The following is a 26,848-nucleotide window of genomic DNA, read 5'->3' as shown; positions in this document are numbered from 1 at the left end:
ACTCTTGTCTTGTCAGTTATAGCTAAGAATCGAATGAACAAGGTTTTTCAAATTCAGATTGTGTAATGACATTGACCAAGCTGCTGCTGCGCTGTGGCAGTGGCAACGGTGGCGGCCATGTGAAGAAGAACTTTCTCTTCTATAACTCTATCTTGACCTCATCCTCAAACAGAAGTGCCTCGGCTGGTGTGATCAATCGCAGTGTGAGATATCTAACGACTTCATCCTCTGTCCCAGAACCCAAAACACTCGGTTAGTCATAGTTCTTTCTGTTTTTTTTTCGGAAATTTGTCGAAGTTTGAGCAGTGACCAGTTAGCGCTTGCACAGACATAGTTTACTTATCGAGTATTTTGTTAACAAATCGCACAACATCGCTTTTGCTCGCCAGGAGCCAACAGTAAAGAAAATCACCTTGTCAAAGGACTCGCGAGAGAATTATAGCAAGTAGATCGAAATGTCTTTACACAAGCAAAGCTTGTGTGATAGTATGAACTCTTTTTTTTCCCAACCTAAGTCGCAAATATTAGTGTTCATTTTGAAAGTGCTCATTTTGATCAATAACCAGCTATTAAGTATAGCCAATGCTAAGGATATTAACGCAGACTTTTATATTACAAATAGCACTTTAGCTTCAAGGTTTCATGGATCTGTAGAGTAGAGGTAGGGAAGGAGACCCGCAACAAAATAAGAGGGTTCGAACCTGGGCAGGGTCGGATTTTTTTAATGAACTTTTTCTCATATCAATTAAAAAGCGTCCGCTCTATAAATTGAGGCATTTTATTAAGTAGATTTGTTTTTTTTTCAAATTGACAGGTACTGCTAATGCATCATAATTGGCTTGCGTCACTTAGCAATTATGTAGACTCAGAGTTTTACTCATTCAGTTTTTCCCAGTAGCTTCATCGGTCCTATATTTGCTTGTGTATGCGAAGTGCAACTTCGCCTGTGCGTAAATGAAAAAATATATACGAAAGCAAGAATTTTGTAATCGGGAACTTGATTTTTTTTACCGTAAACAACTCAAATTTCTTATAAATTTTCAACTTGTTTCATTGTTGAATCTTAACAACTTCTAGCTTCCTTCGCACTTGGTCTAGGGGTTAAGATGTCGCCTTTGCATCCTTAGGTCCGGGATTTGAATTCCCATCAGGCCTTGTTTTTTTTTTCAGTAAGTATGCAATTGAAAAAAAGATTCCGGTAAACATTAGATTTGTCGGACTTTCGTTTATCTGCTCAAGTTTTGTCGGCTTTGTTGCCACATCAGGGATAGTTATTGTGCTTTAAGCAAGTATCATAGTAGTTGCAAGTGTTTTTCATTGTAGTTTCAGGGAAGACTCGAAACTTATTAAGTTTTTTTGGTAAAATCAATTTGTGTTTCGGCTTAACTGGTGTCTGCTCAGATATTGTCGGCTTTGTTTCCGCTTCTTAAGTTTTTTCTGTTGCTAATTTGAAGTTCTGATGTCTTGCTTGGCATGTTTGACTAGAATTTTTGTTTGATAAAAACAGGTATTAAGAAACTATATGGGATTGGATTTGCATGCTCCATTAGTCTCTTTTTTAACCCTCTGCCTATAGCCTTCGAAAAAGTCTGTGGTGGGAATAATTGACCTATATTCTTGATTGTTTTGCTTTTCAAAAACTACCTTCCCAAATCTGAGACCTTGGTTTCATTGAATCGAATGGATTTGAAAAGCTCCCCTGCATAAGCGGCTACGTCCAAATTTTTTTACGCATAAAGTTTGTCCTGGAAATAGTCAATTTTTTTTTGACTGTTTTGAATCTTGTCGATTTTTTTTTCGAAAATGAACCTCCCAAATTTTAGATTGTGAGTGCAATCAAGATAACGGGCACTGAGAAGCTCCCCCGCTTTAGCGGCCGTTCACAATTTTTTCTACACAAAATTTATCGCCCTCGGAAAACTTTTAATTTTTTGACCGTTTTTGAAACTTTTTGAATTTTCTCGAGAGCTGCCCTCCCAAATCTGAGTTTTTGAGTTCAGTCAAATTTACAAGTTGCCTGAATCTCTTCTGCACAAGCGGCTATGCCAATTTTTTTACACAAATAACTACGATTCTCGGATGTCAAATTTTTGATTTGTTGACCGTTTATCGGAATTTTCTCGTCGATAACTATCCTACCAAATCTGAATTCTTAGGTTTAATCAAAACAACAGGATGTTGAAAGCTTATCTGTATAATTGGCGCCGCTCAATTTTTTTCTAGAAAAAAGTTATGGCCTTTTAACACGTCAAAGTTTTGAAACTTTGTAAGATTTTTTGAAACTTACTGACTTTTCACGAGAACTGCCCTCCAAAATCTGAGTTTTTGGTTTCAATCAAAGGTACAGGTTGCGTAAATCTCTTCTGCATAAGTGGCTACGCCGAAATTGTCTTGCACAAAACGTTACGATTTTCAAAATTTTATTTTTTGATCGTTTTTTGGACTTTTCTCGATATCCTGTCAAATCTGATATCATAGGTTTAATCGAAAAAGCAGATTGCCTATCTGTAAAACTGGCCACGCTCAATTTATTTTAGAAAAAAGTTGACAGAAAATTATCTATCAAATCTGAGATCAACAGTTCAATCGAAAGAGCCGTTTGCGAGTTCTTTTTCTGCAAAAGTGGAGACTCCTTATTTTTTGTAAAAGAAATGTGACGTCCGTGGGAAAATTCTCAGATCTCAAAAGTTTTCATCTATTTTTACTTATTTTATTTCTAAAACAACTAAGGTTTTGGACAAAGTCCAAGTTTTGCAATTACACATTTCGTCCCGCATCAGTATAACAAATTCTAAAAATATCTAACTCGCGTCTCCCGCTTTAGCTAGGCCCCTTTCTGCCTTTTATCAAGACAGGTGAAAATTTTAGTTCTTGTAGTTTTTTTCAACATTTTCGATTTTTTTAAATTGAACACGGATTTAACGTATGGCGTATTTCTGAGATGATTTTTGTAGCTATCAGAAGAGAAGATGGACTGCAATGGGAGAGGAGAGCCCCGCTGGCACCCAAGCAAGTGCGCCAGCTGACCAAAGATGGATACAAAGTGCTCATTCAGCCATCGAACAGACGCGCGTTCACTCAGCGGGTGAGAAAAATGCCAATTTCATTAACAGAATCCCCCGCCATGATTTTGTCTTTGAACAGGTTTGTACACACAGCCCCATTTTGTTGTAACAACACCAAACTTTCTATGCACCCAATGTTTTAGTCTACTTATAAGGGGATTATGGTTCTCGAAAATTTTCATGGACAATTGTTTTGCGAAAGGCAGGAAAATTTTTTTATGTTTTTCCGATGTGAATGGATGAGATTCGTTAATTGGGGAGCATCTGTAATTCCTAGATTTGACGAAAGGCTTGCTCGACTAAATTTGAAATGCAGTCCTAAAATTGAAAAAATATATAAGTAACATATTTGCTCAGTTTTCCCTTGATATCCCAGAAAGTACGAGCTGTAAACTAATTGTGTCAACCTCGTGGGATTTAATTTTATGAATTTTCAATGGAAAACAAATACCAATTCATAATATTAGAATTACCAATTCATAATTTTGCTTACTTTTATTGGAGTAAACGCTTGCCATGTAAGATTCCTGAAATTCAAACAGTCATAAACCAATAACCTTTGGAATTCAAAATGGAAAGTTTGAGAAATCTTCTTTAAAGTTCAAAGATCGCTGTTTCTTTTTCCTTGAAATTTTCTTGGTGAAAACAACAGATTCTCTGATTTTTTCATCGGTTCAAACTTGTACTGAGAAACTATAGGAAGTGTTAACGAACGCAGTGAGACACTTACTGCGATCGTGTAAATTTGATATTTTATTTTGGGAAAAGTTGTTATAATTTGATCGCGCGAAAATGCGATTTCTAGCGGTTTGATTGTTGAGTTCTTTATAACTTCAGTTAAATTTCATTTAGTCGAAGGAAAAAAGTTACGCTCTGCAGTTAGGAAAACGGAGATCGTGCGAAAATATGTAAATGAATTTTTGTTTGAAAGTTGACATCAATTATTAAATTCCCCATCGACAAAAATTTACCTAAAAACCCCTTTATCTTTTATTGGTTATTTTATTCAAAGAGTTTTTATGGGATGTATTTAGTCTTCACAATTAAAAAGTTGAAAAAAGATTATAAGATAGTCGATCTTCTTATTTTCGGTTCCATTGTTCTTTGACTTATAAAAATCAGTCAACTTTCCGTTGACTGTCTTTTTTAGTCAGTTTGAACCAGTTTTCTCAAACTTACAAGTTACGCTCTGCAGTTAGGAAAACGGAGATCGTGCGAAAATATGTAAATGAATTTTTGTTTGAAAGTTGACATCAATTATTAAATTCCCCATCGACAAAAATTTACCTAAAAACCCCTTTATCTTTTATTGGTTATTTTATTCAAAGAGTTTTTATGGGATGTATTTAGTCTTCACAATTAAAAAGTTGAAAAAAGATTGTAAAATAGTCGATCTTCTTATTTTCGGTTCCATTGTTCTTTGACTTATAAAAGTCAGTCAACTTTCCGTTGACTGTCTTTTTTAGTCAGTTTGAACCAGTTTTCTCAAACTTGTTTAGTTTCAACAAAATTGTCCAGCATCAAAATGCTTGAATCTCAAGTAGCGAGAGTTAGGGTGTTAAATTCACAATTCAGTTGAATATTTTATTAAACGAATCACTTAATTTGATTATCAGGATTGAAGTGAAATAATTATAAAGTTTCGCTTTCATAGATTGTTGAATTGCGAGTTCACTCAGGCTATAAAAACCTGAATTGTAACTTTTCTTCGGTTGAATAGCTTGCTTGAAATAGCTTTCGCTTCCCCGCAATCGATTCAAGCTATCTAAATAACTTTATTTGTTCAAGGTCTCATAGCTTGTTTAGCTTTCCTAGAGTAACTTTAAATTTAAGAAAACCGATTCAAGGTAGCAAAACAAACCGAATTTTTTTCTAAGATTACTTTGTTTTACGTATTTTTAATGATCATGTTTCTTTATCATATCAAGCCCTCAAAATCCATTTGATTTTTTTTCCTAGCAATTTTCCGTAAATAACTTTGTTCACAGAATGGTCTAATAGTAATTGGTATTTTTGACACCTGCTTCATGGTTAATCAATAGTATGGGCATGTATTTGCTGCATATGTGCCTTCTGTTTCTGTTAAGAGCTGCAAGTTAATTTTTATTGAACTCGAAGAGTTTTGGTAGATTTATGGAGGGGCGGATCTAGGATTTTCTCGATGGGGGGGCGGATTTTCAAAAAATTTTCGAAAAAATTTGTCGACTTGTTTTTAAGTCGACCGAATTGATTTTTCGAGCTCTCCCTAAGCACTGTTTAGTCCCTGTTTTGGCCAAATTTTTGCGTCGAAGCTAAAGTTTTGAAAAAACAGTCCAAAAAAGGCGTTTTTATGCACTTTTTGGAAAATTTTGACCAAAAAATAGCGTTTTTTCGGCGCGTGCTCCCACCTCAAAAGTAGTATATATTGGCGCCAAAGGCGTCTTTAGAAAGTTTTTAGGGCCGGTCGGCCAAAAATGGATTTCTTAAAAAGTACCAGAGGGGGGACTCTTTGGGTCGGCAGGGGGTCGAATCCCTAAGGAAAAAGAGTTACGCTCTGCAGTTAGGAAAACGGAAATCGTGCGAAAATATGTAAATGAATTTTTGTTTGAAAGTTGACATCAATTATTAAATTTCCCAGCGAAAAAATTTACCTATTAACCCCTTCATCTCTTATTGGTTATTTTATTCAAGGAGTTTTTATGGGATGTATTTAGTCTTCACAATTAAAAAGTTACATTGAAGATTGAGGTTGTTACATTGAAGATTGAGGGTGTTACATTGAAGATTGAGGGTGTTACATTGAAGATTGAGGGTGTTACATTCATAATTTTGCTTACTTTTATTGGAGTAAACGCTTGCCATGTAAGATTCCTGAAATTCAAACCGCCGTAAATTAATAACTTTTGGAATTCAAAATGGAAAGTTTTAGGATATCTTCTTTCAAGTTCAAAGATCGCTGTTTCTTTTTCCTTGAAATTTTCGTTGTGAAAACAACAGATTCTCTGATTTTTTCATCGGTTCAAACTTGTACTGAGAAATTATAGGAAGTGTTAACGAACGCAGTGAGACACTTACTGCGATCGTGTAAATTTGATATTTTATTTAGGAAAAGTTGTTATAATTTGATCGCGCTAAAATGCGATTTCTAGCGGTTTGATTGTTGTTCTTTATAACTTGAGTTAAATTTCATTTGGTCGAAGGAAAAAAGTTACGCTCTGCAGCTAGGAAAACGGAAATCGTGATAAAAAATATGTAAATGAATTTTTGTTTGAAAGTTGACATCAATTATTAAATTTCCCAGCGAAAAAATTTACCTTTTAACCCCTTCATCTTTTATTGGTTATTTTATTCAATTAGTTTTTATGGGATGTATTTAGTCTTCACAATTTTAAAAAGTTGAAAAAAGATTATAAAATAGTCGATCTTCTTATTTTCGGTTCCATTGTTCTTTGACTTATAAAAGTCAGTCAACTTTCCGTTGACTGTCTTTTTTAGTCAGTTTGAACCAGTTTTCTCAAACTTGTTTAGTTTCAACAAAATTGTCCAGCATCCAAACGACTGAATCTCAAGTAGCGAGAGTTAGGGTGTTACATTCACAATTCAGCTGAATATTATATTAAACGAATCACTTAATTTGATTATAAGGAGTGAAGTGAAATAATTATCAAGTTTCGCTTTAATAGATTGTTGAATTGCGAGTTCACTCAGGCTATAAAAACCTGAATTGTATTTTTTCTTCGGTTGAATAGCTTGCTTGAAATAGCTTTCGCTTCCCCGCAATCGATTCAAGCTTTCAAAATAACTTGATTTGTTCAAGGTCTCATAGCTTGTTTAGCTTTCCCAGAGTAGCTTTAATTTTAAGAAAACCGATTCAAGGTAGCAAAACAAACCGAAGTTTTTTCTAAGATTACTTTGTTTTACGTTTTTTTAATGATCATCTTTTTTATCATATCAAGCCCTCAAAATCCATTTGATTTTTTCCCAGCAATTTTCCGTAAATAACTTTGTTCACAGAATGGTCCAATAGTAATTGGTATTTTTGACACCTGCTTCATGGTTAATCAATAGTATGGGCATGTATTTGCTGCATATGTGCCTTCTGTTTCTGTAAAGAGCTGCAAATTAATTTTTTTTGAACTCGAAGAGCTTTGGTAGATTTATGGAGGGGCGGATCTAGGGTGTTCTCGAGGGGGGGGGGCGGATCTAGGTTGTTCTCGAGGGTGGGGGGGGGGGGGAATTTGTCGAATTTTTCTTTAAAAAATTAATAGTCTTAAAAAATTTCTCGAATTTTTTTAAGTCGATTGAATTGATTTTTTGAGCTCTCTCTAAGCTCTGTTTAGTCCCTGTTTTGGCCAAATTTTCTGCATCGCAGCTAAAATTTTGAAAAAACAGTCCAAAATAGGCGTTTTTAGGCACTTTTTGGAAAATTTTGACCAAATAATAAGCGTTTTTTCGGCGCGTGCTCCTCCCTCAAAAGTAGTATATATTGGCGCCAAAGGCGCCTTTAGAAAGATTTTAGGGTCGGTTGGCCAAAAATGGATTTACTTAAAAGTACCAAAGGGGGGACTCTTTGGGTCGGCAGGGGGTCGAATCCCTAAGGAAAAAGAGTTACGCTCTCCAGTTAGGAAAACGGAAATCGTGCGAAAATATGTAAATGAATTTTTGTTTGAAAATTGACATCAATATTAAACTTCCCAGCGAAAAAGTTTCACAATAACACTTCATCTTTTATTGGTTATTTTATTTGAAGAGTTTTTATGGGATGTTTTTAGTCTTCACAATTAAAAAGTTACATTGAAGATTGAGAGTGTTACATTGAAAATTGAGGGTGTTACATTTATAATTTTGCTTACTTTTATTGGAGTAAACGCTTGCCATGTAAGATTCCTGAAATTTAAACAGCCGTAAACTAATAAATTTCGGAATTCAAAATGGAAAGTTTGAGGATATCTTCTTTCAAGTTCAAAGATCGCTGTTTCTTTTTCCTTGAAATTTTCGTGGTGAAAACAACAGATTCTCTGATTTTTTCATCAGTTCAAACTTGTACTGAGAAACTATAGGAAGTGTTAACAAACGCAGTGAGACACTTACTGAGATCGTGTAAATTTGATATTTTATTTAGGAAAAGTTGTTATAATTTGATCGCGCTAAAATGCGATTTCTAGCGGTTTGATTGTTGTTCTTTATAAGTTGAGTTAAATTTCATTTAGTCGAAGGAAAAAAGTTACGCTCTGCAGCTAGGAAAACGGAAATCGTGATAAAAAAAATATGTAAATGAATTTTTGTTTGAAAGTTGACATCAATTATTAAATTTCCCAGCGAAAAAATTTACCTATTAACCCCTTCATCTTTTATTGGTTATTTTATTCAAAGAGTTTTTATGGGATGTATTTAGTCTTCACAATTAAAAAGTTACATTGAAGATTGAGGTTGTTACATTGAAGATTGAGAGTGTTACATTCATAATTTTGCTTACTTTTATTGGAGTAAACGCTTGCCATGTAAGATTCCTGAAATTCAAACAGCCGTAAATTAATAACTTTTGGAATTCAAAATGGAAAAATTGAGGATATCTTCTTTCAAGTTCAAAGATCGCTGTTTCTTTTGCCTTGAAATTTTTGTTGTGAAAACAACAGATTCTCTGATTTTTTCATCGGTTCAAACTTGTACTGAGAAACTATAGGAAGTGTTAACGAACGCAGTGAGACACTTACTGCGATCGTGTAAATTTGATATTTTATTTAGGAAAAGTTGTTATAATTTGATCGCGCTAAAATGCGATTTCTAGCGGTTTGATTGTTGTTTATTATAAATTGAGTTAAATTTCATTTAGTCGAAGGAAAAAAGTTACGCTCTGCAGCTAGGAAAACGGAAATCGTGATAAAAAAAATATGTAAATGAATTTTTGTTTGAAAATTGACATCAATTATTAAATTTCCCAGCGAAAAAATTTACCTATTAACCCCTTCATCTTTTATTGGTTATTTTATTCGAAGAGTTTTTATGGGATGTATTTAGTCTTCACAATTAAAAAGTTACATTGAAGATTGAGGTTGTTACATTGAAGATTGAGAGTGTTACATTCATAATTTTGCTAATTTTTATTGGAGTAAACGCTTGCCATGTAAGATTCCTGAAATTCAAACAGCCGTAAATTAATAACTTTTGAAATTCAAAATGGAAAAATTGAGGATATCTTCTTTCAAGTTCAAAGATCGCTATTTCTTTTTCCTTGAAATTTTCGTTGTGAAAACAACAGATGCTCTGATTTTTTCATCGGTTCAAACTTGTACTGAGAAACTATAGGAAGTGTTAACGAACGCAGTGAGACACTTACTGCGATCGTGTAAATTTGATGTTTTATTTAGGAAAAGTTGTTACAATTTGATCGCGCTAAAATGCGATTTCTAGCGGTTTGATTGTTGTTCTTTATAACTTGAGTTAAATTTCATTTGGTCGAAGGAAAAAAGTTACGCTCTGCAGCTAGGAAAACGGAAATCGTGATAGAAAAAATATGTAAATGAATTTTTGTTTGAAAGTTGACATCAATTATTAAATTTCCCAGCGAAAAAATTTACCTTTTAACCCCTTCATCTTTTATTGGTTATTTTATTCAATTAGTTTTTATGGGATGTATTTAGTCTTCACAATTCAAAAGTTGAAAAAAGATTGTAAAATAGTCGATCTTCTTATTTTCGGTTCCATTTTTCTTTGACTTATAAAAGTCAGTCAACTTTCCGTTGACTGTCTTTTTTAGTCAGTTTGAACCAGTTTTCTCAAACTTGTTTAGTTTCAACAAAATTGTCCAGCATCAAAATGCCTGAATCTCAAGTAGCGAGAGTTAGGGTGTTACATTCACAATTCAGCTGAATATTATATTAAACGAATCACTTAATTTGATTATAAGGAGTGAAGTGAAATAATTATCAAGTTTCGCTTTCATAGATTGTTGAATTGCGAGTTCACTCAGGCTATAAAAACCTGAATTGTATTTTTTCTTCGGTTGAATAGCTTGCTTGAAATAGCTTTCGCTTCCCCGCAATCGATTCAAGCTTTCAAAATAACTTGTTTTGTTCAAGGTCTCATAGCTTGTTTAGCTTTCCCAGAGTAACTTTAAATTTAAGAAAACCGATTCAAGGTAGCAAAACAAACCGAAGTTTTTTCTAAGATTACTTTGTTTTACGTTTTTTTAATGATCATCTTTCTTTATCATATCAAGCCCTCAAAATCCATTTGATTTTTTCCTAGCAATTTTCCGTAAATAACTTTGTTCACAGATTGGTCCAATAGTAATTGGTATTACTGACACCTGCTTCATGGTTAATCAGTAGTATGGGCATGTATTTGCTGCATATGTGCCTTCTGTTTCTGTTAAGAGCTGCAAATTAATATTTTTTGAACTCGAAGAGTTTTGGTAGATTTATGGAGGAGCGGATCTGGGGTGTTCTCGAGGGGGGGGGGCGGCGGATCTAGGGTGTTCTCGAGGGGGGGGGGGGGGGCGGATTTTCAAAAAATTTTCGAAAAAATTTGTCGAATTTTTTTAAATCGATCGAATTGATTTTTTGAGCTTTCTCTAAGCACTGTTTAGTCCCTGTTTTGGCCAAATTTTCTGCATCGCAGCTAAAATTTTGAAAAAACAGTCCAAAAAAGGCGTTTTTAGGCACTTTTTGGAAAATTTTTGACCAAAAAATAAGCGTTTTTTCGGCGCGTGCTCCTCACTCAAAAGTAGTATATATTGGCGCCAAAGGCGCCTTTTGAAAGTTTTTAGGGTCGGTCGGCCAAAAATGGATTTACTTAAAAGTACCAAAGGGGGGACTCTTTGGGTCGGCAGGGGGTCGAATCCCTAAGGAAAAAGAGTTACGCTCTGCAGTTAGGAAAACGGAAATCGTGCGAAAATATGTAAATGAATTTTTGTTTGAAAATTGACGTCAATATTAAACTTCCCAGCGAAAAGTTTCCCAATAACCCTTTCATCTTTTATTGGTTATTTTATTTAAAGAGTTTTTATGGGATGTTTTTAGTCTTCACAATTAAAAAGTTACTTTGAAGATTGAGAGTGTTACATTGAAAATTGAGGGTGTTACATTCATAATTTTGCTTACTTTTATTGGAGTAAACGCTTGCCATGTAAGATTCCTGAAATTCAAACAGCCGTAAACTAATAAATTTTGGAATTCAAAATGGAAAGTTTGAGGATATCTTCTTTCAAGTTCAAAGATCGCTGTTTCTTTTTCCTTGAAATTTTCGTGGTGAAAACAACAGATTCTCTGATTTTTTCATCGGTTCAAACTTGTACTGAGAAACTATAGGAAGTGTTAACAAACGCAGTGAGACACTTACTGAGATCGTGTAAATTTGATATTTTATTTAGGAAAAGTTGTTATAATTTGATCGCGCTAAAATGAGATTTCTAGCGGTTTGATTGTTGTTCTTTATAACTTGAGTTAATTTTCTTTTAGTCGAAGGAAAAAAGTTACGCTCTGCAGTTAGGAAAACGGAAATCGTGATAAAAAATATGTAAATGAGTTTTTGTTTGAAAGTTGACATCAATTATTAAATTTCCCAGCGAAAAAATTTACCTATTAACCCCTTCATCTTTTATTGGTTATTTTATTCAATTAGTTTTTTTGGGATGTATTTAGTCTTCACAATTAAAAAGTTGAAAAAAGATTGTAAAATAGTCGATCTTCTTATTTTTGGTTCCATTGTTCTTTGACTTATAAAAGTCAGTCAACTTTCCGTTGACTGTCTTTTTTAGTCAGTTTGAACCAGTTTTCTCAAACTTGTTTAGTTTCAACAAAATTGTCCAGCATCAAAACGCCTGAATCTCAAGTAGCGAGAGTTAGGGTGTTACATTCACAATTCAGCTGAATATTATATTAAACGAATCACTTAATTTGATTATAAGGAGTGAAGTGAAATAATTATCAAGTTTCGCTTTCATAGATTGTTGAATTGCGAGTTCACTCAGGCTATAAAAACCTGAATTGTATTTTTTCTTCGGTTGAATAGCTTGCTTGAAATAGCTTTCGCTTCCCCGCAATCGATTCAAGCTTTCAAAATAACTTGATTTGTTCAAGGTCTCATAGCTTGTTTAGCTTTCCTAGAGTAACTTTAAATTTAAGAAAACCGATTCAAGGTAGCAAAACAAACCGAAGTTTTATCTAAGATTACTTTGTTTTCCGTGTTTTTATTGATCACGATTTTTTTATTAAATCAAGCCCTCAAAATCCATTTGATTTTTTTCCTAGCAATTTTCCGTAAATAACTTTGTTCACAGATTGGTCCAATAGTAATTGGTATTTTTGACACCTGCTTCATGGTTAATCAATAGTATGGGCATGTTTTTGCTGCATATGTGCCTTCTGTTTCTGTTAAGAGCTGCAAATTAATTTTTATTGAACTCGAAGAGTTTTGGTAGATTTATGGAGGGGCGGATCTAGGATTTTCTCGATGGGGGGGCGGATTTTCAAAAAATTTGTCGACTTGTTTTTAAGTCGACCGAATTGAATTTTCGAGCTCTCCCTAAGCACTGTTTAAACCCTGTTTTGGCCAAACGTTCTGCGCCGCAGGCAAAATTTTGGAAAAAACAGGCCAAAAAGGCGTTTTTAGGCACTTTTTGGAAAATGTTGACCAAAAACTCACGTTTTTTCGGCGCGCGCTCCCCCCTCAAAATTAGTATGTATTGGCGCCAGAGGCGCCTTTATAAAAATTTTAGGGTCGGTCGGCCAAAAATGTATTTCTTAAAAAGTACTAAAAGGGGATTCTTTGGGTCGACAGGGGGTCGAATTCCTGAGGTAGGGGCGTCCGCCCCCCCCTTAATCCGCCCCTGGTTTTATGGCAGATGTCGGTCGCTTTAATTCTGTCGGCTTAATTTCTTAATTTTTGCTGGTATTATAACTATTGAATTTTTTGTTACAGTTGCGCTAGCTGCTGTTTTTATTGCGCTTTCCATTGGCAAGCGTTAGCAAATGGGAATATATTTATTTTGCTGGCTAATTTGTTCAACAAAATCACTCAACCATTGCTCAGGTACCAGTTTGGAGGAAGAGTCCATGCTTGAGACGACAAAGGTTTCGAATGTTTCTCTGGTGCATCATTTAAGTAGCTTGCTCGAACAGCATCAGTGTTTTAGAACCGCTTCGAGCTATTACAGCAGCTTAAAATATTTCACTGTTTGATTAGCTTGCTTGCAAAATATTGTTTTTGCAACCATATCCAAGCAATAAAATCAGCTAGAAAAATTTGATTTTGTGCATTTTTTCAGGAGTACGAGTTGGCGGGTGCTGTAGTGCAGGAGGATCTGACCCCTGCTCGGCTGATTGTGGGAGTGAAGCAGGTACCCCCGAAGAAGTTCATCCCCAACCGCACCTACATCTTCTTCTCCCACACCATCAAGGCTCAGGAGGCCAGCATGCCTATGTTGGATGAAATGCTGCAAAAGGTAGGTACACAGGGCTTAGATTCAGTAAAATTGGCCAGAAAAATCATAATAACTTGAACAGGGGCGGATTTAAGGGGGGGGGGAATCTTTGGTATTGTTTTATGAAATCCATTTTAGGCCGACCAACCGTGAAATTTTTTCCAAAGGAGCCTTCGGAGACAATATATTTTGAAGAGGAGCGCGTGACGAAAAACGCAATTTTTTGGTCAAGATTTTAAATTTACCAAAAAGTGCCCAAAATTTTCCAAAAACTGTTCTGGGAGTGCTCGGAAAATCGATGATTTTTGAAAATTTGCCCACCATCCCTCGAGGAAGTCCTAGATTCGCCCCTGAACATGAAGGCTGCCGGAAATAGAGTCGTCTGTATGTTATTAGGACGCAACTATTGTCGAAAATATGCATCATAAAAGCTTTTTTGTCAAAACAAATCTCGTCTGTGTATGGTGGTTCTTAGATTGTACAGAGTCAGTTTGAGTTTCTGTAATTTAACTGATCTTAATATTGATTTACGCCTAATGGTTTGAAATCTAAACCTCGCACGTATTTAGAGTGTGCGGTTGGTCGACTACGAGCGAATGTGTTCAAGTGACGGCAAACGAGTGATCGCTTTTGGAAAATGGGCAGGAGTAGCCGGGATGATCGACGTCTTGCACGGTGTGGGACTCCGCCTACTAGCTTTAGGACATCACACTCCATTCTTACACATCGGATTGGCACACAGTTACCGAAACAGCGAGTTCGCCAAGCAGGCTGTCAGAGACGCAGGTTATGAGATCGCTCTGGGATCCATGCCGAGTTCCCTGGGTCCGATGACAGTAGTGTTTACAGGGTCAGGAAACGTGTCTCAGGGGGCTCAAGAGGTGTTTTTTGAGCTGCCGTATGTGTTTGTGGAACCTTCGGAGCTGAAGTATTGGGCTGAAAATGGATGTAAGCTTGGCCGTTATTCTGACTGGTGGTTACGAAGACTTGCGCAACTCATTTTTGGTTACCATAGAGCGTATTTAGAATTTGGTATTATGAGAACGCGTTTCAAAATGTTGGGCATTTTGTTAGTTGTAAGTTTGGTAAAACTATGTTACCTGTTTTAGCAAAGGATAGAATCTATGCTTGTGTAGTCAGTCGAAAAGACTACCTAGTGCATAAAAAGACTGGGAAGTTTGATCTAGATCACTACACTGCACACCCCGAAGAATACGAATCGAAGTTCGCAGAAAGGGTTAGTTTTTTTTATAGATGTTATACATGAAGATTCTTTAGAAACTGGAAATTTTGTCTAACTTTTGCCTCACATCGGTCTTGTAAAAACTTTTTCTCGCCTTCTTTTAATTAGCTTTGCAATCAAATCTGCTTTCTACAGGTTATTGCAAACTAAACTGCAGAATTAGAAAATTTGAATTGAAATCAGATTAGGTGTTGCCTTCTAGTCTAATTGTCGAGTAGTAAATTTTGTATTTTCAGTATGCTCCGTACACTTCGATTCTCGTGAACGGAATATTTTGGGCCGTCAACTCTCCAAGACTGATCAAAAGAGAGGATCTCGCTTCTCTCCTGACTCCGGCTGCAAGTGCAGAAAAACAGAGCGAGTTTCTGAAAGAGGGATGTCCCCCGTTACCACACAGAATGTTGGCTGTGTGTGATATATCAGCTGATCCCTATGGGTCAATTGAGTTCACAGATGTGTGCACTACTATTGATCAGCCTTTTGCAATGTACAATCAGGCTGCAGACCGACATGATAAGTAAGCCCATATAGTCGTGTTTGACTTTGATTTTTAACTTAGTTTTTGACTTAGTACACCTGACATAAGCGAAGAAAGTGTGCACTTTCTGTGCGTCTTGCATAGCACCCGAGTATTCCTGTTGGATGAATCGAGTTCGTTTATCTTAAACATAACAGCTGCTCAGCTCCTTGCTTAAACAATTATTTCAGATTTGCCCCACCTGATCTAGATAATTTATTGATGGCATTATTACAAAAGATTACTGCAAAGATCTTTAAATAACAAAAATGTTATTATAAATTGTTATTTACAATTCCAAATAAAATTGTCGGAATGGAGTGTCGTTTTTTCGCTCGTAAAAAAAGTTGCATCATATTTGTATTTTATTGCAAGCATTTGCACAATAATGAATCTGTTGAATCTTTCCTTGGTCAAGGAAATAGTCATGCAAAGAACCAGAAGTTTGAAGGTTTCATAATTCTGTGAATACTTCCATGTTTTAGTGTGGCTGGTGATGGAGTATTGGTGTGTTCCATTGACAACATGCCAGCCCAGATCCCCACTGAAGCCACTGAGTACTTCGGCGGTCTCCTGGCCCCATACATTCCTGAATTGATGACGTCAGACGCATCCACTAACTTCGACAAGTGGAGCCCATCCTCAGTCATCAAAGATGTGAGTTAATTTAGTCCAAGTTGTAGCAATAGCGAAGTGCATTTAAGATGCATAGTAAGATGCGTTTTTTTAGATTACAATTAGGTGCTTTTCAATTACAAAGCTTTCTGTAGTTTGCTTACAATTTTTTGCATGCTTAATAATTTAATTTTGCAAGTTTATTAATAAAGGTTGGCTGACATGTTCATCTAAGTGGTTTAGGTAAAGTCGTAAATTACAGGTCATGATAGAAAGGTATTGTATTTCTCGTTATCTCGCACAAACTTTGCATCTCATTTTATTCATGTTGTTGAATCATAAATTGGCTGCTTTGAAAGCTCTGTCTGATTTTTCGTTATGTAGCCTTTAAACAAAATACTTCAGCAAAAAATTGTTTTGAATTAGTAACATTATTTCAATATTTTGTCACCTTCATCAGCTTGAGCGCAACATGAAGAGAGCATGAAATCATTTCTTTCCACGTGTAATCAATTTTTCCTTTAGAACGTTTGTCTAGATTTCATATACATCTTCACATTTTCACTCAACTCCGTCCTTCGAAACACAACACAGATTCTTCGGAAAGAATTTGCTCATAACAATTTATTGGGTTATTCGACGTTTCGATGTGTTCTGTTTATATCTTCTTTCTTAACAAGCGGGCGTAGTGTTGTTACGAATTCACATTTTTTCTAACCCAGATCGCATAAAAAAGTTCATTTTAGGCACTAATGCTAAGTAGCATTACAAATTTAATAGCACATGTTTCACACGTTGTATTGGAGGCGTATGTCTACTTATTTCACGCGGACATGGTAGGAATCATAATCTTCAGGTCGCGTTCCGGTTTCGGCAGACGGCAAGTTTTGAAGAGTCGATGAACGTAGTTCATTTTCAGCAAAAGTCTTAAAAATAGTTCAGGCTCAAATGTATTTTTTCGCGGTTTTATTTCTGATTTATATGAACGTAGTTCGTTTTTCAGCAAAAGTCTTATAAATTGTTCAGGCTCAAATGTATTTTTTTTGCGGTTTTATTTCTGATTTATTAAGAGTAATGAACGTAGTGAAGACTCTTATATAGGTCTTGCTGATTGTTATTGTTTGTTTTTTTTTTCAGGAAAAATAATGATGCACTAAGGTATAATGCACATTTTGAAATCAATTGAAATTAATCTGCAAAAAATGACGTAAATAGCACTCTCCAAATTCATTCATTCGTTCTTGTAAGTTCGGAGTCCTTTTTTCGGATCCGAATCCGATTGCAAAATTTTGAAATACGACACCAAGCCCGATCACCTGCAAATGCAGACCTAAATTGCTTCACATAAAGTAGACTATGTCATAGTTTTTTCATACTGCAATGATTCGTCGAATTAATCATAAAATTGAAGCTGTGTTTGTGATAAATCTGCAATCAAAAGTGTCCTTAATGACACCTGCCTATATGCTTACTAGTTTTTCAGAAATTTGAAATCGGATCACCTTAATTGATACCCTTTATATTCGCTGACCTAGTTATCTGATTGATCATCAAAAAGTTGTTTAGGCTGTGATTTGTTCCAATGGAAAACTGACCAAGTCATACGAGTACATAAACACCCTACGCCAACATAGAGAGTGAGTTTTATATGCAATACAAACAGTTTAATTGACAGACACTAGATTTCAGATCAAATGTTGCTCAATTTTAAATAACCGTTATTTACTTTATCTGCAGAGCCGAAGCTGTGAAACGAACTTTTTCTCCGCCTGCAACTGCCAAAGTTATGGACTCTAAGAAAGTTCTAGTTCTGGGAGCGGGATACGTAGCTCCTCCTTGCATCGAATCTTTAGCCAGAGAGGACGGTCTTGGTGTAACAATTGTATCTGCGATTAAAAAAGAAGCTGAAGTTCTTGCTAAGAAGTTTCCTCAATGCGTTGCTTATGAATTGAATGTTGAAAGTCAACCGGACGAACTGGACTCGCTGGTGAAAAATCACGACGTAGTCGTAAGTTTGTTGCCCTGGACACTACACAGAAAGGTAGCAGAGTCATGTTTGAAAAACGGCTCCCATCTCGTGACGACCAGTTACATGAACCCTTCTTTGGGCGAATTGGAAGAGCAGTTTAAAAATGCAGGCTTGACTGCTGCGATGGAGTGTGGGCTGGACCCTGGAATTGATCATTTGCTGGCCTTAGAAGCGATCGATCAAATTAAAGCCACAGGAAACAAGGTGATGTTTTCCATGTTTACCATGTCCATCAGAAAGATTTTTAAATCTAGGTGTCCCGCAAAAACATTAAAATTCAGTTGTAAATCTACGTAATTTCAATTTAACTACAGAAGAAGCTCAAATTGTTCAGGTTCAAATGTACTTTTGCGCGGTTTGACTTCTGATTTCTTATCAAGTTCAGTTCCTTTTTATTTTTAAAGGGAAGACAACTCCACTAAGATGCTCTTAAGGTTGTTTTAAGAGTAATGAACGTAGTGAGTACTCTTATATAGGTCTTGCTGATTTTTTTGTTTTTTTTTGTCAGGAAAAAAAACTAAAATTTGTTCACGTTCAATTTTGATTATTCGCGGTTTGACTTGTGATTTCTTTTTAAGTTCAGTGCATTTCTCTTGTTAAAAAGAAGGCAAACTCCACTATTGAACAGCAAAATTGTAAAAGTCCCGAAAATCGTGATTGGTTTCTAATTTTGAAAATGGAAATTAATTATCAGATTTCCCAGCGAAATATAAGTTTTACTTATTGATCCAGTTTTCTCAAGTTGGGTTAATTTTAACAAAAAAGTGGCCATCATCAATTGTTCTGCAAATTCAAAGAGCTTCAAGGCCATCTAATTTTTTATTCGAAATTGAACGGTTGAAGATCTTTGAAAAAACAAGTCGGATTTTTTTTTCAGTTTCCTTGAGTTCGTTACTCTTTTCCAACTGTCAGTTGGCTATATTTGAATATTTTCCTTGCAATGGTGTGAATTTTGACTGTTTTCGAAAAAGTTTAGGTTTCCTTTTTTCTTATCATTTTCTTGTTTTGCATTGTTTCTGTTGTATCGCAACAAGAGTTGCGAAGCTCCGCTTTGCCTTAGTGTTAAGATTTAGATTCTAGTTGCTATCGGTTTGTTGGATTAGAGTTTGACTTGACTGTTTGCTTCAGATTGTGTCCTTCACATCTCTTTGTGGAGGTCTCCCAGCCCCTGAGCATTCGAACAACCCTCTGAAGTACAGGTTCAGTTGGAGTCCAAAAGGTGTCTTCTTGGCAGCCAACAGCTCAGCCAAGTTTCTGCAGGACGGAAAAATTATTGAAGTGAGTTTCGGTTTTTTGAGCATTCCAATTGGTATTGCCTCACATTCTGATTTTTGGAGTCCAGTTGGTATGCATTTCTACTAGCTTTTTCCTTCATTTTTATGCTAAACAATAAATTTTTGCTTAGGTGAAAGATCAAGGAATTCTTGAAAATGGCGGATTTCAAACCACAGAACGTTGTAGCAATATAAAAGGGTCTCATTTTATCAAAGCATTGTGCAGTTGTTGATTTTTAGACTGGCACCCAAGGTGATGTGCTGACATACCGGAAACCAATCGACCTGTTCCCTGGCCTCCGCTTAGAGTACTTCCCCAACCGTGATTCCCTCGGGTACATAGAGGAATACGGATTAAACACATGCCATTCGTTCTTCAGAGGAACTCTGAGGTACAGTGGGTACGCAGCGATAGTGCAGTCATTCTTCAAGTTGGGTCTGCTCAGTTTGGATTCGGTGCCGTACTTGCACCCCGATGCCAAGGCAATCTCTTGGGTTTGTTATTTGTGATTGATTTATTGCTTTTCTCTGAAGGTCCTCTTAATTAACCTGGACTGCAAGTTGATTTTCTGATTAGATGAGATGTTACATTATTGCTGATTTTAAGATTTTTTTTTCTTCAAAATATCCGGCCTCGGTTTGGCTCAATTAGATAAAAGAATTTATTGCATGCCGCCTGGTTAGATGCGAAAAATAACTAAAGTTGAAGTATATTTACAATTGAAAGCATTGTTTATCAGTGGATGAACGTAGTGAAGACTCTTGTATAGGTTAAGATGATTTTTTTTTTGATTCCTTGCATTCAAGTACCTTTTTTAACTGTCTGTTGGCTATGTTCTTAATTTAGGCAAGAAAATTTTCGCGTGCTTTTAGAGAGAACTCATGTGCAATCTGCTGGAGGCCAATGATTCTACTTCTGAGAAGGGCTTGATCGACATTGTGTCGAAATATGGAGTGTCTTCATCTGTCACGAGTGCAATGGAGGACCTGGGTCTGTTTTCTGACCATGAAATGGTACCCCTGTTCGAGACTCCTTGTGATACGTTATCAGCTGCCCTGGCACAAAAGTACACATTTAGTGAGTTACAACCTTTTTACAACCTTAAGAGGGTAGCAACCTGACTTGAGAATCATCGTGAACTGCCGAAATGGAATAGTTGGAATTGAAGCGATTTTACAGGATAAAGTAGGCGTTGTCTGGATCGACTATATTAATTAAGTGTCGAAAAACGAAGTTTTTTTTCAAGGAATTTTTTAAAATTCGTTCACGCTTTTGAAAGTTTTTTGAAATTCGTTCAAATTCGTATTTCTATAGTGCTGATTTCACTTGCGAACTTAAGTGAGCGTAGTGTAATGGTACGACGACTCTTTTTTTTCTAACCTAAGTCACAAATATTGGTGCATCTTCGCAGCTTTTTGATAACATGTGCTTTGACATTCGATTAGTAATAAGTTAACACAGATGATGCATTTCTCATTGTTCAAATGAACCGAAGAAAAGCTATTTGCTTCAAATATCACTGAAATAATCGACTTGATTTCAAAAATTTTCCAACTCATATCTTGCAAAATTTTTGAAATGCTTAATTCATACATAAAATGGCTTTGTGCTTTCGAATTTATCATATGCAAAGTAAGCTTCAGTTTGTTACATTACAGTTTTTTGCATGCTAATTTGTGTATATTTGTATTTGGTGCCACTTTTGCTGCATGGCATTGGCAATTTATTAGCATATGTAGATGCTTTATTATTGACTAATGTTTGTCACCTGTTGAGCGTTCGTGGACGAGCGTGCAGGGCTTGAGACTCCAAATCACGGGGTCGCAGGTTCGAATCCGATACGTTGCAAAGCTTTACTAACTCGAGGCTTTTTTTTCTTGTTTTACTTTATAAAGCTGCTTTTTTGTCTTGTTCTCGATAGTGTTTGCGAAGCAAAGCTTCGCCTCTGCGCTTAAATTATCCTGAAAAAAGGAATACAGCTTGTGTCATGTACATTACTCTTATATAGATGGTGATGCTCTTTTGTTTTTTTTTTATTCACGAAAAAGTCATAAAATTTGTTCACGCTCGATTTTAATTTTTCGCGGTTTGACTTTTGAATTATTTTGAAGTTGCCTTCATTTCGTTTGTTTACACTTGCGAAGCGAGTATATTAGTACGAACCTTCTTTTTTACAACCTAACTTGCAAATAAAAAAGATACTTTTGGTAGCACTTTGAACGATAGGCTGCTGTATGGCCTTAATCTTTTATTTTCAAAAACAAGTTATTGTTGACTTTTAAAAAAAATTAATCAAGTTTGAGAAAACTGGATCAATAGGGTTCTTTACACTATCGTACTTTAGCGAGCGTAGTTTAATAGTACGACTATTCTTTTCTTTCTAACAAAGGTCGCGAATATCGGTGGCACTGTTTGTGGCACGACTACGGCTTTGTGATAGCAGGTGTTTTGACATTCAAATAATAATAGATTAACACAGTTGATGCAAACGATATTCATCAAATGAACCGAAAACAAAACGATTTGTTTCAAACAACCACAATTATAAAAACTCGATTTCAGAAATTTTGTAATTGATTATACCTTGCATGCAATTATTTGAAATGCATATTTCATGCAGTATGTGGTTTTATGCTTTCCAATTTTCTATATGAAAAGTTAGTGTGGATGCCTGCTGTTTGTTATATTTGAAATTCTTACTTGCAAATTTGTGTCTATTTGTTTTTGGTGCCACTTTTGCGGCATCACAAAAACAATTTATTAGCATATGTAGCTGCTTGGTTTGTGACTAGTTTTACCGATTGTTAAGCATTCATGACCGAGAGGGCAGGGTATGAGACTCCAAATCTCGAACTTGCAGGTTCGAATCTGATAAGTAGCAAGGTTTTTACTAATTCGAGGCTTATTTCACTCTATAAAGCTGCTTTTTTGTCGTGTTTTCGGTACTCTTTGCGAAGAGCAGCTTCGCTTCTGTGTTTTTTTTTCATCGTAAAGATTGTGTTCTTTTTATTAAAGGAAATGAAGCGAGCTGGAAAAAATCAAAAGTCAAACCGCGAAACGTTAAAGTTGAGCTTGAACAGATTTTGAGACTTTTCCCGAGTGAAAAAAAAAAACAAAGAGGAATCTTCGCCGATATAAGAATATGCAATACGTTCATGTGACTAAAAATTTTTTTCCTTTTGTCAGGATGATTTAAATCAGCACTGTAGAATCACGAAAAACAGTTAGCGGAATAAACAGTTACCTACTGATTCAGGATTTGCGATTTGGGTTAGTTTTCTCGAAAAAGTGGCAATCAAATGAGAATCCTGAAATTCAAATTGCTTTAAGGTAATATATGTTTTTTTTTTCAGTAATCGAAAGTTGAAAAATCTTCAACTTTCCAACTTTGTTATTCAAAAAAGATAAGCAATTCTCTAACATTATTTCTAGAACGCGGAGAGCGTGACTTCCTGGTGATGCGTCACTCGTTCGAAGTGGAGAAAGTAGATGAGAAAACTGGCCAAGAGGGAATCGAGACAGTGAATGTGTCTATGGTCCAGTACGGAGACCCCTATGGATACTCAGCTATGGCCAAGTGGGTGGGACTACCTTGTGCACTAGCCACCAAAATGATACTCAAGGGTCAGTAGCAGCCAATCATTTAACATGACAATATTTGTCATATAGTTGCTGCCGTGGTCCAGTCTTGCAAGGCAATGCTTAAAAAACGTATACTGTATGGCTGAAAAGAATTTCTTCATAAATGCGCGAGAGTTTTATCTTAAATAACGGCAGTAATAACAATTTTATTTTCAAGCCAAAACGTTTACAATTTAGTTCGGCTTGGAATTAAGCCAAAAAGGCATCAGCCTGTCGGGTGTCCAATTTAAAAGCAAACATAAAAATGGCCTCGATAGTAGTCTAACAGATACCGTTGCTAACGCATCTAAATCTACCGTAGCCTGTAGTACCAGAATTTATGGATAGTTTCGAGCCTGTTTTTTTGCTCTTCTGCGACACGTTTCCGTTTCATACGACAAGTTTTCATTTCATATGCCTATGTACGGTGTCCGTTCTCGAAAATTATCTGCTAAGTGTTAAGAACATATTGCCAAAAATAAAGACCTTTTTTTGGTCGTTTGAATTTATAAACAAGCCAGCTAGGAAGCGTAGTGTTTTATTGCGAATCTACTTTGCCCAACTTATGTTTGAGAATGGCAGATTGGCCTCTAATTTGTTCTCGTTGAAGTTTGATTTTTTTGCGGTTTGATTATTTATGATTTTAGTTATAAGGTTTATTTTAGAGGGCCGTGGTTGAGAAGGACGATGAGGGATGAGTAGGCTTAATTCATAGATTGAATATTTGTTAAACAATGCAAATTTATTACAGTTTGCGGACTGATCGGACGGAAAAATGTAAGCTTCGACGCATAAAATAGAGAATTTTTGTGCCAATTTGTAATCAATGTCGTTTGTTCAATTAAGATTGTGCAAAATAAGCAGACCGAGATCTTTTTTGTAGTGTCAAATGCAGCTAATTTTTTAATCATTAAAAGTGAAAAATGAGAAAAAAAAATAGCCAATTTTACAAATTTTACATGTCAGGATGAAAAAATAAACCTTTATCTTAGGTCCAGGTATACAACGCCATGATTTCTGTTCGAATAAGGCTTCAAGAAAGCGCTTAAAGTTGTCAATCTATTAGTAGTATGAAGATTCCATGACAGTGGTAAATCGTAAGCAAGCATTTTAAATTGGAGTGAACAACGACGACACAACCTTGCCGCACACCTGAACTATTATTGAACTAAGAAGATACAACAGATTTTATCTTGACACGTTGCTCAGAAAGCTATATGGCTGCTTTGTCATCAGAATTCTGACCCTGGGATGAATTATTCTTTCTAAAAGCACCAATGTTTTTGAAAGGATGATAATGGGTATAATTTTTATATCAATGTTAGAATTGTTTTTATACCGCCGTAAAGAATGCTGTCTTTCAGTATGATGGCCATTCACACTAAATAAAGTCGTGTTTAAAGCAATAATAAACTGGTGGAGCTAAAATATCTGCACTTTGAACTAATAGAAAAGAAGAACACCATCAGGCCCGACAGAACATTGAGATTTAGAGTTTTCCAAACAATTTTTAACACTTGAAACAAGTGGACAAACTTCGGACAAGCAGATTTATTTTCTTAAATTTTCATTAACAACCAGAGATTTTGAGCTCGAGCGGAACGTTTGCAGTTTTTGCTGTTCCCGAACTAAAATGCTTAAAGCCAGGATATGAGTTATTCTTTCTGAGCAGACGGAGGAGTTGAAACAATTATTGCAGTTCTTCTCTTTACTTTTTTCAACTTAAAGATAATTGTCGAGTACAAGTGACTCATTCAAGTCGATCGTTTTTATTAGAAGAAATTTTTTTCTTTGATAAACTCTATTTGTCGAATTTTCGCTATGTAAATGCATTGTATGAGAATATTGAAAATATGGCGCTATGAACCTTTAGAGCAATATTTGATTTTATCGACATCTATTTCAGAAATTAATTAATTTAAAAGGTTAGAAGTGCTTTTAAAAAACCATATTTGCTCTTTTTCTAACCCAGGTGAGCTTGAGTAAAAAAGTATTGGTTAAAGATCGCTAAGGAAAATGTTAAAAGTAAAATGTAAGGGGATATAGTAGAATAATGAACTTAACATAATATGTAAGTAAAATGTACGGGGATATGGTAGAATAATGAACTAAACCTAATTTGTAATTGCTGAAAACCATATCTAATATTCCGTCACTGGTGAGAGTAGCTGAATTGAGAAATTATTTAAAAGCAATTTTGAAGATAAGTCAAATTCTGAAGTTTGAAATGCTTCAAGGCGATTATAGGTTCCGACCACTTCACTAGGTGGAAAGGAATTTTGTACTAGGTATGTTTTTCTCAGATTTGACTACCCGAGAGAAAGCTCGTTTATTGTCTAACTTAGACGAAAATTGTTGAGACGAAATGAATCTCGGAATTTTGGAAATGTTTAATCAATGCAGTCACTCTTTGCTTAAAAAGAATCGGCTTTAAGAAAAAAGTCGAAACGTTTTTTTTCTCGATATTTAGGAACATTTTTCGATATGTAGAACATTTTTTTCTTAAAATCATTGTACTCGAAACATTCTTTGCTGGCTGAACAGCAACTGGTTGTCCTCGATTTCTTTGAAACTCGAAATTTTAAACTGTTCCGTGAGAATTCAATTATTTTTTTGGGTTCCTTCCAGCTCATTTGCACTTTTTCAACTGACTGTTGGCTATGTTTGATGCTATATCCGCCAAAATTTGCTCAGATGCGGCGCTAATTGTTTTTTGCATGTGCCAAATGACTGTTCGTCGGCACAAGTTATAGCAGCGTTCTGTCGATGCTGATTATAGTTAGTTTTTTTGGTATAAAAAACAGTTTTTTAGGTTTTGACTTCCCCTGCCTCCGCCATAGAATTAAATATCCCGAATGAAATGAATTAAATAAAAAGTCATAGCTATTTAGGGGGAGGATTTCTCGACATAGTTTTATTTCATCAACCCTAAAGTTTTCTGAGGCGTCTTTGAGGGGAGCGTGCGCCAAAAACACGGTAATTTTCTGGTCAAAACTTTCCAAAAAGAGGGCAAAAAAACTGAATTTTTGGGAAAAAGAATTTTTGCCTTTTTTCAAGAATCCGCCTGTGAAACAAGCTCTTCGTAGATTTTTGGAAGACTTCGGAAAAACATTTTGGTCGTCCTAAAAAAAGTCTTACGTTTTTTTAGAAGAGATAACTGACAGAGGCTTCATCCGACCAATTTATAAGGACTTCTACAAACCCCTCTTAGCTCAACTCAGGGAAAATCAATTGGACGACTACTCGGAAACCTACTTCACTCCAAAACACTGAACAACTCAACTTAATAAACTATAGATAGTTTTCATCGGTAATATGACAGTGCAATAAACAGGTGTAGCAAAAAGCAAAATAAGAACACTATGAAAGAAAAAATGAGTACAAAAATTTTATTTACGGATAAATACTTCTTCTACCTACCTAGTCCTCTGAAATCAATATTATATCAAGATGTGTTAGTGTTGTTATTTTCGGGTTGCTACATCTGTGAATTTACGCACGACCCCTGTGTAATTTGGTATATGATGTGTTGTGTACTTGCTTTGTTGAAGACGACAGTTTTAAGTTACTTCAGCTCTCAGTTTTTGTGTATGAACAGAAGTAGTTTGCATAGTTCAGTCACAAGGATGTGAGCAGGATTCAGGTTGGAGCAGGGAGCAAACTACTCTACTGAAACTGTTAGCTTATAGCTAGAACGGAGTTATCATGAAAATCCATTTTATAGTTTTACATTTGGATATATCAAAATGTAATGGACAGACCTCGTCGATCAAGATTGGAGGGTTTTCAGACAAAAATATAGGAAAAACAAACATACAATTTGTAGCCAGAGACTAGGAGCTGTAAACCTTTAAACTAAAATTTTATTCTATATTTGTCATCTTACTTATCGATCATAGTTCGCGGGAGCGAGTTTGAAGTCACCTTTAGCGTCGAGATATAACACTGTCGAATTTCGCTTTCCTCGGATGAAGTTAATGTAACGTATCGTTTTTTTTGGGCGGAATAAACACTTTACATAACACTCCAGTTTTCTCAAATTGAGTTAGTTTTATCAAAAAATAGAACAATAAAAATTTTT

General features: G+C 35.6%; 1 protein-coding gene across 1 annotated transcript; it reads left to right on the top strand.

Moving 5' to 3' along the window:
* Window positions 1-61: 61 nt before the first annotated feature.
* Window positions 62-26,791, top strand: LOC134843514 (alpha-aminoadipic semialdehyde synthase, mitochondrial-like). The gene is made up of 14 exons (XM_063859616.1): window positions 62-252; window positions 2,955-3,085; window positions 13,312-13,488; window positions 14,037-14,415; window positions 14,577-14,704; window positions 14,947-15,227; window positions 15,713-15,884; window positions 17,409-17,479; window positions 17,580-18,075; window positions 19,000-19,149; window positions 19,386-19,640; window positions 20,019-20,223; window positions 22,579-22,770; window positions 25,916-26,791. The coding sequence occupies exons 1-14, from the start codon at window positions 66-68 to the stop codon at window positions 26,038-26,040; spliced, it is 2,949 nt and encodes a 982-aa protein (XP_063715686.1). The 5' UTR covers window positions 62-65; the 3' UTR covers window positions 26,041-26,791.
* The last annotated feature ends 57 nt before the right edge of the window (window positions 26,792-26,848 follow it).

This window comes from Symsagittifera roscoffensis, chromosome 1 (assembly GCF_963678635.1).
Source record: "Symsagittifera roscoffensis chromosome 1, txSymRosc1.1, whole genome shotgun sequence".
NCBI classification, from domain to species: Eukaryota; Metazoa; Xenacoelomorpha; order Acoela; family Convolutidae; genus Symsagittifera; species Symsagittifera roscoffensis.
Note: the sequence above shows the minus strand (reverse complement) of the source record. Positions and strands in the feature narration are given on the sequence as shown.